This window comes from Setaria viridis, chromosome 7, assembly GCF_005286985.2.
Source record: "Setaria viridis chromosome 7, Setaria_viridis_v4.0, whole genome shotgun sequence".
NCBI classification, from domain to species: Eukaryota; Viridiplantae; Streptophyta; class Magnoliopsida; order Poales; family Poaceae; genus Setaria; species Setaria viridis.
In genome coordinates this window covers 14158796-14168803 of record NC_048269.2, presented here as the reverse complement: position 1 = coordinate 14168803, position 10008 = coordinate 14158796, and the positions used below count along the sequence as shown (strand labels likewise).

General features: G+C 42.5%; 1 protein-coding gene across 1 annotated transcript; it reads left to right on the top strand.

Moving 5' to 3' along the window:
* Positions 1-749: 749 nt before the first annotated feature.
* On the top strand, positions 750-9515 carry LOC117864393 (aspartic proteinase 36). Its single transcript, XM_034748482.2, has 10 exons — positions 750-1290; positions 1390-1519; positions 1631-1878; positions 2698-2922; positions 6591-6753; positions 6841-6911; positions 7182-7272; positions 8521-8596; positions 8680-8751; positions 9081-9515. Exons 1-10 carry the CDS (start codon positions 1052-1054, stop codon positions 9230-9232), a joined length of 1467 nt encoding a protein of 488 aa, XP_034604373.1. The 5' UTR covers positions 750-1051; the 3' UTR covers positions 9233-9515.
* The last annotated feature ends 493 nt before the right edge of the window (positions 9516-10008 follow it).

Below are 10008 nucleotides of genomic sequence, written 5' to 3'. Positions count from 1 at the left end.
AAAAGACATATGAATAAGAAAAATGTAGGAATAGGATAGGAATGCATATGCAAAACAAAGGAATCAAAACCATAGGAATTGTGTAGGGTAAGGTGTTTGGATGGTGCAGGAAGAACACAGGAATTCTAAAGGAACTTTAGGTGCAAATTTTGATTAATCAATTTGGTATGCTTTGATTAGGCACAAATGACAAGTGCATGCTTTGATTAGACATCGTTTACCTTCTGCTTATCCTCGTTCCTTGTGCACAGGAAATTTCAAATAAGGTTTGAGTGGATTTTTTTCTCCTATGGTTTCCTATGAAATCAAAAGGAAAAGGAATCATGCAACTCATTCCAACCAAAAGCTGCTACAGGAATTAAATTTATAGGAACAAGAATCCTATAATTTTTGTTTGTCTTTCCTTCGTTTCGAGGAGGCCTCAACTTTTGGAACTGCTCCTCTTTAATTTTTAATATATGTTGTTTGTTACACCCTCCATTTCAAATTATAAGTCGTTTTGATTTTTCTAGATCCATAAATATTATTATACATTTAGATATAATATATGTCCAAATATATAATAATATCTATGAATAAACAACTAAAACGCCCTACGATTTGCGACGCAGGAGGTATATGGCAATACAAACGCCATAAATAAAAGACCGGGGGAGTAATCGCTATTCTACTCTGGTAGTGTACGAGGAAGGAGTAGACCGGTGCTAGAGGTAGAAATAGGAAAGAAACGTTGGTGGTCAGTGGCTGGGGCCGCGAAGAGCGGGGCGATTTGCCCGCCCGCCCCCATCCTCCGTCCCCAGCGCGGCCGCCCCGCTTTCCCCCTCCTCCAGCTTCCCCGTCCCCTCCTCCTCCCCGTTTTCCGGTGCCTTGCTTGCCCCTCCCCCGCACACAAATGCCTCCCAAGCTGAGCCTCCGAGGCCGCGGGGAGGGACGAGGAGCCGCGGAGGAGGGCGCTCCACGAATAATACCCGCCGCCCGCAGTCGTCGTTCGCTGCTGCGCGCAGGGCGGTTCCGAATCGGCATTTGCCTTGCCAAGGGATAGCAACAACCCATGGCTCCGCGCGCCGCCCTCCTCCTCGCCGCGCTCGCGCTGCCGCCGCTGCTTCTGGCAGCGGCGGCCAGCTCCGACCCCGGCCCCGCGGCCACCGGCGTCTTCCAGGTGCGCCGCAAGTTCCCCGCCGGAGGCGGCAACATCACCGCCCTCCGCGCCCACGACGGCCGCCGCCACGGCCGCCTCCTCGCGGCCGCCGACGTCCCGCTCGGCGGCCTCGGCCTCCCCACCGACACCGGGTACGTACAGCTAGCTCGCTAGCTTATTTTGTGGAGATCCCGCGGTGGGTGCTTGATTTGGCTGTGGGGATTATTAATCGGGATGGGATGGGCGCGCAGGCTCTACTTCACGGAGATCAAGCTCGGGACGCCGCCCAAGCGCTACTACGTGCAGGTCGACACCGGCAGCGACATCCTCTGGGTCAACTGCATCTCCTGCGAACGATGCCCCCGCAAGAGCGGACTCGGGGTACCTAACCATTTCCCACTTCCGCTCCCTTTTCCCGGGTCTCAAATTCTCAATTGCAGATTTACCTGTTCGCTTCGATGTGTGACATGTGGTGTGGGCGTTCCTGTGCAGTTTGACTTGACGCTCTACGACCCCAAGGCGTCCTCCAGCGGGAGCTCGGTGTCGTGCGAGCAGGGATTCTGCTTGGCCGCCCATGGGGGCAAGCTGCCGGGTTGCAGCGCCAGTGTCCCCTGCGAGTACAGAGTCATGTACGGCGATGGCAGCTCGACGACAGGGTTCTTCGTCACCGATTCGCTGCAGTTCGATCAGGTGACTGGGGACGGGCAGACGCAGCGTGGCAATGGCAGCGTCACGTTCGGGTGAGTCGTCATTTCGGTTTGTTGAGTGACAACTGTTTTCATATGAGCTAACGTTCGGCAGCACAAAGATGTTGGAAATGTACTCAACATTAGATGTATATGCTGAATAATTTCACAAATTAAATGATGTGTATATAAAGGTAACAATGTGCAACTATTCCTATATATCCACTTCCATTGTGTGGCAATCCCTGTAGGTAGGATATGTACATTTTATTACGTTGAGCAACTCCAGCAATAGCTCTTAAATCAAAACTCCCAAAGGTCAAATGGAGGTTCTCTCTACTTCTTGAGGGCCATAAAAATGCTTCCAACTCTAGCAATAGTCCCATGGATAGAGAGCTTCCTAGAGACCCTTAGGAATGGAGGGTGGAGGGGGAAATTTGGAGGCTTCCCCAAAATAGGGAGACAATATAGGGAGACAAGTAGAGGATCTGTTGGAGTGTGTTTTTTTACTTGACCCTCTAAACTTGGTATAGGGGGCTGTTTAGAGGGTCTGCTGAAGTTGCTCTACCATGATTCTTGGTCATTGCCACAAAGCTAGCTAATATTCCTCTATTGGCATGAGCTTGACTTTTTTATGCTCAGTATACAAGCTGTATACTTTGCCCTTTATCCTGGCCGTGTGTTTGTGCTGCTACTTCATTGAAAAGTTAGGTATCAAGGACTCTGCTGCTGTGTTTACTATATTAATCACGCGTTTTTTTGTTAATAAGATTGCAATAGAGGAACTGAGTAGGAGACAGGGTCAAATCATTAACATGTGCTGATTGTGCTGAAAACTTCAGTGGGGATAAATGATTCTCCTTTCCTTCGTAGGTGTGGTGCTCAGCAAGGTGGGGATTTGGGAACTTCAAACCAGGCCCTTGACGGAATTATTGGTTTTGGCCAGGCAAATACATCGATGCTATCACAGCTAGCTGCTGCTGGTAAAGTTAAGAAGGTATTTGCTCATTGCTTGGATACCATAAAAGGAGGTGGAATTTTTGCTATTGGGAACGTGGTGCAGCCAAAAGTAAAAACAACACCGTTGGTAGCCGACATGTATGTATCTTAACCTTGTCGTACTAATTATTATCTTTGTTGCATTACACTCATGGTGAACCTTTCTGGAATTGTCTTCTACGTTGATATTTTCTTTTAGCTAATGTTCAGTTAGTAAAACTTGCTTCAGGACTTGGTTTATCACACTTGTGTATAAAGAGACATAAAAGTGACGCCACAGTTCTGCGTTAAAGGCCTAAAAGATGTGATAGGACATTATTTGCACCATGTGCTATGTTTTTATTGGTAGGATACCATCTCGTTGCTTCTGTATATGATACAATACAAAATGGATAATCACTGTTATTTTGCCTAACTGAAAGCTCCTGTTGGACTTCAAGGAGAAGTTTCATGCCTCTTTATAAGTTTATGTAAAATAAGTATCATGCCTGTACATATTTGTGCCATACTACCACCATTTTCAATTAATGACTATTTTTTATTCGTTGTTGTTTTTTATTTGTGACTGAGGCACTGAGTCCAGATTTTAACCATGATGACACTGTCTTGTTTCCTCAAACTTAAATAGCATATCTTGATCAATTAAAGCACCTCCAACAGCTTATGTAAAATGGATTGCTATCCCTAAAAACTGCTAGGATAAAAAACAGCAAAAAAAACTGCTCTAACAGCTTTGCTACATGGATTGCTATCCCTAAATTTTTTGGGCTATGGCTTAAATTTATCTATATGCCAATATACCGACCAAAGACTGGATTGCTATATTGTTTCTCCTCGCGCGCGAGAGCCCAACGACCTGCGCGGGGAAGTTTCCACGCCCGACCCGCCACCGTTGTAGACCTCGCCGCCGGCGCTCGAGGGGTGCAGCTCGCCGGAACCCGCTGCAGACCTCGCCGCTGGCCACCCGCTGCCCCTCCCGCGCGGCCGCACCCCTTGAGTGCGCAGAGGCGCACCGACGAGGGCTCCTCCCTGCCTCCTGCCGCCGGCTACTCGGGACGAATCCCGCCGTCGCGCCGCCCTAGCGAATCCTGCCGCCGCCAAAATCGCCAAGAATGAGCCTCGCCGCGGGTGCAGGCGTGCTCTGCTGGGCGGGCAAGCTCCGCTGGGCAGGTGAGCTCAAGGACCGTCCCCGCTCGCCGAACCCACCGGCAGTGCCTGCCGCCTCACCGCTGGAGCACCGCCCCGACCTCCGTGAGCCGCCCTACATCGATTCGGTACAAGGGAAGGTGGACGAGCAAGGGCCGGCGTTGATTTGGGGGTGGAGGAGCAGGGGCACGACTGAGATTTGGAATGGAGGGCGGCGGAGGAGCAGGTGCGTGACGTCGATTCGCAGAGGAGGAGCAGGGGCCGGCGCTGATTCAAGCAGAGGGCAGCGTAGGAGCACGGCCGGCGTTGATTCGGTGACCGGGCGTGGGGAGGGCAGGAGGGGGTGGGCGCAGGGGAGGAGGAGGCGGGGGCGATGATGCGCGGAGGAAGAACGGCGGCGCGAGATCGAACGAGACGAAGAAAGGGAATTTTGCCGTGGACATGACCTTTTGCAAAAAGCCCCTGATTAAAACATGTAATTTTCAGTAATTTTTATGTGTCTTGGCCTTTTTACGAAATCCCCTACAATCTAAGAGTATTCTCAGAGAACTTTATAGGTATCCCAGTTTAGGTATGCTGTTGGAGAGGAGCACAAAAATGATCTCGAAACCTTCTCTCTCCTATACCTAAAACTAATTTTAGATCACCAGTTTTACATATGCTGTTGGAGAGGTTCTTATGGAATATCCACCACTCCTGACCTATTCACAATTACTTATAATCATTCTTTTTACAATATGGCCCAAACCGGTGATCTAATTTAACTTGCACCCATCATGGACGATAGGAAGTGGGGATACATTGTGCGGTCATGAAAACATGACGTTTCAAAACACAACTTTGACCAAGTGTTTTTTACTATAATATGTTTAGAAACCCAATACAATTATATACTATGAAAGCTTTTTTTTCAAGACAAACATACATTTATGCATGCTTCCAGTTCAAATATTTAGAAATGTATTGCTAGGAGAAGTTTCCAATTTTGGCTGGATGTATGTCCAAGACGACAAGTTTTGATGGATAGAGGGAGTGATTAATAAGGTGGCAGTCCAAAGTGACCAAGTGTTTGCAAACAAAGGAATCAGGCATTGGTTAGAGGATGGAGTTGTATATTAATGGGATAATACAAATGGGTTGGTTTATCCTGTATTGGGTTGTGCAAATTCTTTATTTCTATGAGGTGACAATATGACACATATCATGTGGCAGGGGTTCCTAGGCAGCCTAGGCACTAGGCGACACCATCCCTCCTAGCTCTCTCAGGCGTGCTATGCTATTGCTGGCGATAAGTCTCTAGAGGCTAGACGGCTGTGATGCCTAGGTGGCTTATTGTAGGATCAGGCCCTATACATGGGCCATTCAGCTGTCCTTTGAAATAGTGGCTGCAACATGGCATGTTTCGGATAGTTATGTGAATGGTATCTTTTATGTTTATGGTCATCATATGCTTGACAAATAAAGAATGATCATCATTAATTTAGTTTAACCACAACTTTAATCTTTTATTACAAGACCGACTACAATTACTTTATGATTAGAGAATTTTATGCGCTGTTGTGGTGTGGAAGTTGAATCTCATTGCTCAACATTTCAATGGAACATTCCCATATGTCGTATCCACTGATCTTGCTGTTCCATCCTATCCCCCAACAAAATAATTGAATGCTCCAGATCCTGTTCCATCCGGAGATCCCAGTAACAAAAAGCTGCCTTTGAACTTATTCCCATATAACATTATTTGATCCATCATTAATATGCAGCATCAAGGTATACTGTGGTATTACATTGTAGTCAGTCAGTCCCAAGGGGAAATGAAGCATGTTTTTGGAAATCTACTGATTTGTAATTTGAGTGGTTAAAGACATTTCTAAGGGTTCGGATGGATATAGATTCTGAAAAAATATTATATGTGCTTGCTAGGATTTAAACATGAAACCAAGCAAAATAGAAGAAAAGGAATCGCCCCAGTCCTATCATACTTGTTCTATGAAATGATGGAGAGCTGATGCATTACTATTTCACAAGAAACCTTACAAGATAGTGTACACACACTGTTCGCTCCGCATGATTAAAAATGTTAAAATGTTAACCTTCTTGATTAACTGGTGTCCAAGAGCTTGATGTGGGTGCGGACTGCTGACCCAATGACAATCATGGATTAGGCAGTTTGCTTAGTATCCAACTAACAAGAAAAAAATTGATATGAGAACTGGACATAAATTAAGTATGGAATAAAATGTGATAATATAGCATGTACGAAGAAAAGAAAGATATATGTTATCAGAAGATCTGCCTGCTTGTTAGACAAATGTGCTAAACTGGTATCACTTGCATTCATGTCATTCTACAAGCAGATGTTTCACCAATGCCATTGTGCTAGTGATCCTTCCTGTTGTTTATTTTTATTTTTATTTGCTCATGGCCTCTTTGAACACATGATCGTTTTTTTTGGGAGTTTAAATCCTTAAAAGTCTATCAATGGTATTATTACAAACTTTATATGAGTGCACAGTTTTTGTCACATAGTGCTTAGTCCTACTTGATGTTCAATGCAGTGCAGCTGGCTGTTTCACTTCATTTATATCTTGCTCATAGCCTGTCATAATTTTACCTTCCAGGCCGCACTACAATGTGAACCTTAAGTCAATCGATGTTGGTGGTACTACATTACAGCTCCCAGCTCATGTTTTTGAAACAGGAGAGAAAAAGGGTACCATAATCGACAGTGGTACAACCTTGACATACCTTCCAGAATTGGTTTTCAAAGAAGTCATGCTTGCGGTATGACAAGAATCCCGTGCCTTATCCCCCCTTGTGATGGAGGATGATGTGTATTATTTACATACTATATTTCTCAACTAATTGTAGGTATTTAACAAGCATCAGGATATAACATTCCATAATGTTCAAGATTTTCTGTGTTTCCAATACTCTGGAAGGTACACTTTACACACAATATAACTACAGTTGGATGAATACCAATTATTAATTATTTTTTCGATGCTGCATTCTTATATGATGACATAGTCATGATATTGAAATTCTGATATCAATAATGCCCTCCCACACTTCTTTCATGAATGGACAACCTCCTTTCTTTATACTTGCTCTGTTTTCATTTGAACTGATGCAAACAGGAATCACCAGTCTGTGGATAATTTTCTCTTGCTATGATTATTATTTTAACTGTTGTTTTCATTTCCCTGCAGTGTAGATGATGGATTCCCAACTATCACTTTCCATTTTGAGGACGATCTTGCACTGCATGTGTATCCACATGAGTACTTTTTCGCAAATGGGGTAACGTGACATTTCTCTCCTGGCGGTATATTCTTTCAAGATAAAGTTTTATTCGCCCATTGGCATTGCTTCAGTATATTATAACTTAAAGCACTTGTTTTAATGTGGCTTCAGTGCCCTTATATGCCTTTCTCCCCTTTTGTGTAAAGCACAAGATGAATGGTTAAAACACACCTTTCATAATAATAATATCACATTCGTCATTGGTACAAATATGAAATGTCAATAACTAAATTAAGTCTGTAAGAATATATGAGGCAGCTAGTGGCACAAACAAATTTCAGCACTACATTATTCCATCCTTTTTTAGTTGCATCGTTTCTTTATCAGGATTTCCGTCTCCAAAAGTTTCTAAAGCACTCTATATCAAACCTCCAGGCTGGTTTGTTCTTTCCGATAGGTTCTGAATATCGCGTCTGTTTGTCCTTGATGAGAAATAATTTTGTTTAATTCAAGAGATATATTCTTTTGGATCAAGATATCATATTAAACTAAAGAAAGATTGCCGAAATATCACTAGTGAAACCTGCTTTGCCAAAATGCTATCGAGCTATGTCAAATGACAGCTGGGAACCTGGTCCCTACATGTCATTGAGACACTAGATGGAATGTCAGCAAAGTGCAACATCACTAATGGTACGGTGGTAATTTCCCAAACTGTGGAATTACACAATTGACCATGATCATAACCCGTTAGTACTTTGCTTCAAAATTAGTAAAGTGGTCACATAAGAGTACAACCAAAGCAAAATACAAGTACACATATAGCACATCTAGCTTTATGTGCACTTAAAAATTTAATGTTGAAATTCATCCACGATGTAGAGAAGGGGAAAGGACAATATCACACATTTATATTGCGAGAATGGATGACACCTGCATGCCGCCTGCTTATATAAATAAAAATTGGCCGACCTTTCTTTGTATATGTATATACATTTTCTAAATGTTTGTAGCTGGAAGCTCCTCTTTCAGGAATATAAATTATTTCTCTAGCCTTTGTTTGAATGGGTACATGACATTTAAACTTCTGTTCAGTAAATTAGTAAAGCCTCTATGCTGCATATTCTACAGTAGAAGACAGACATATAGTTAAGAGTTACTGCCAGTAGATTGTTAATAAAAATCTATTTTTGATATTTTGGATTCTAGCAGAACAATTGTTTGAAATGACAGTGATTCTGAGTGCTTCATGAAAAGTATGTGGTCATGAATCTTATGATCCACATTTTTCTTTCGTTGGAGCAGAATGACGTATACTGCGTGGGATTCCAAAATGGTGGATCACAATCAAAAGATGGAAAGGACATTGTGCTTATGGGAGGTCAGCATTGCACTGCACTGCACTAGCAAATCCTTTTTGTTTTAAGTGTTGTCTTTTTTATGCTATTGTCTGTTTTCTTCCAGATCTTGTTCTTTCAAACAAGTTGGTTGTCTATGACTTGGAAAATCAAGTCATCGGGTGGACTGACTACAACTGTAAGTGCTAGCACGTTAAAACCTGCTCTTTCTTAGTTCATTTTATAATAGCTTGCAGCTGTAGTTTGCTGTTCTCTTTTTAGAAATCTTGATTATTTCCAACATATATTGCATGAAACTGGGAACCATGAGCTCAGCATATGATAATTTATATTCTCCTAACCCGTCAACTGGCATTACCTTTGTGGTTTTGGACAAAACTTCATCTACAGTTATTTCCTTTTTTATTTTTTATTTCTTTTTCTGGTTAAAGACAATTTCATCTGAATTTCTAAAAATAGTACTCATGTGTTGCCTATTATTTCCTGTTCATGTGCTTGTAATTTCAGGTTCATCGAGCATTAAAGTTAAGGACGACAAGACGGGCGCAACACATACTGTCAATTCACATGATATCGAATCCTCCGGATGGAGATTCCAGTGGCACAACTCCCTGGTTCTGTTGTTGGTAATACTTGTATGCAGCTATTTAATATGCTAACAGTATTGTACAACACGAACACAGATGGAAATGCTTTCGATTCGGATTCTTTTCACGAAAGAAAAGGAAAGATAGGGCCTTAGATTGTGTTGTCTGACCACGGAAAATATTGAAAACAGAAACATTGTACACTATACAGTGAGCCTTTATGTGACTAGTGTAATGCTGAGGTGGGAAATATGGCTGCACGCAATTTAAATTTCCCATAGGGAAAGTTGTATATGTCAAATATATTTTTTCTCTTTTGTATAGTATGAACTTCTTCTCTGCTGTTTTTGATCTAGTAATGTTCTGAAATTTCTTTGGAGTTAAAGGAAAAGTGGTATCTGTTGAATACATGGGAAGAGACCTTACAAGTTTTGAAAACCCGGGTCTTGGAATGTCCATTGAACTCGTTCTGTAGCTAGATTACTTGTCTCATAATTCTCTAAATTTTCTTTTAATCTCCCAAAAATTATAACATATTATAATGCATAATAACCTTTATCCGTCAGATGATTGAGAGGAGCTTAAAAACCAGCGATTTTGCATGGTTTACCTTTTACTTGCTGGGCTAGTGGTAATTTCTCTTTGTCCAAAATTTCAGAAAAGAAAAAACAATTTACCAGCTGACACTACACGAGTGACATGCTTCCAGTACTTGAAACTTTATTTCAGCCTCTATCTCCCCCCGTTTTCCTCACTTTCTCTGTCTTTAAATATATACTCTCTCCGTTGCAAATTATATGTCATTTTAATTTTTCTAATTTCATAGATTTAGTTATATATCTAAACAT

What these genes read in the sequence shown, in the direction of transcription:
- LOC117864393 (XM_034748482.2), top strand. Translation starts at nt 1,052, where the DNA reads ATGGCTCCGCGCGCCGCCCTCCTCCTCGCCGCGCTCGCGCTGCCGCCG. An exon ending in GGACATTGTGCTTATGGGAG is followed by an intron (nt 8,597 to 8,679) that starts GTCAGCATTGCA and finishes GTTTTCTTCCAG; the next exon opens with ATCTTGTTCTTTCAAACAAG. An exon ending in CGGGTGGACTGACTACAACT is followed by an intron (nt 8,752 to 9,080) that starts GTAAGTGCTAGC and finishes TTGTAATTTCAG; the next exon opens with GTTCATCGAGCATTAAAGTT.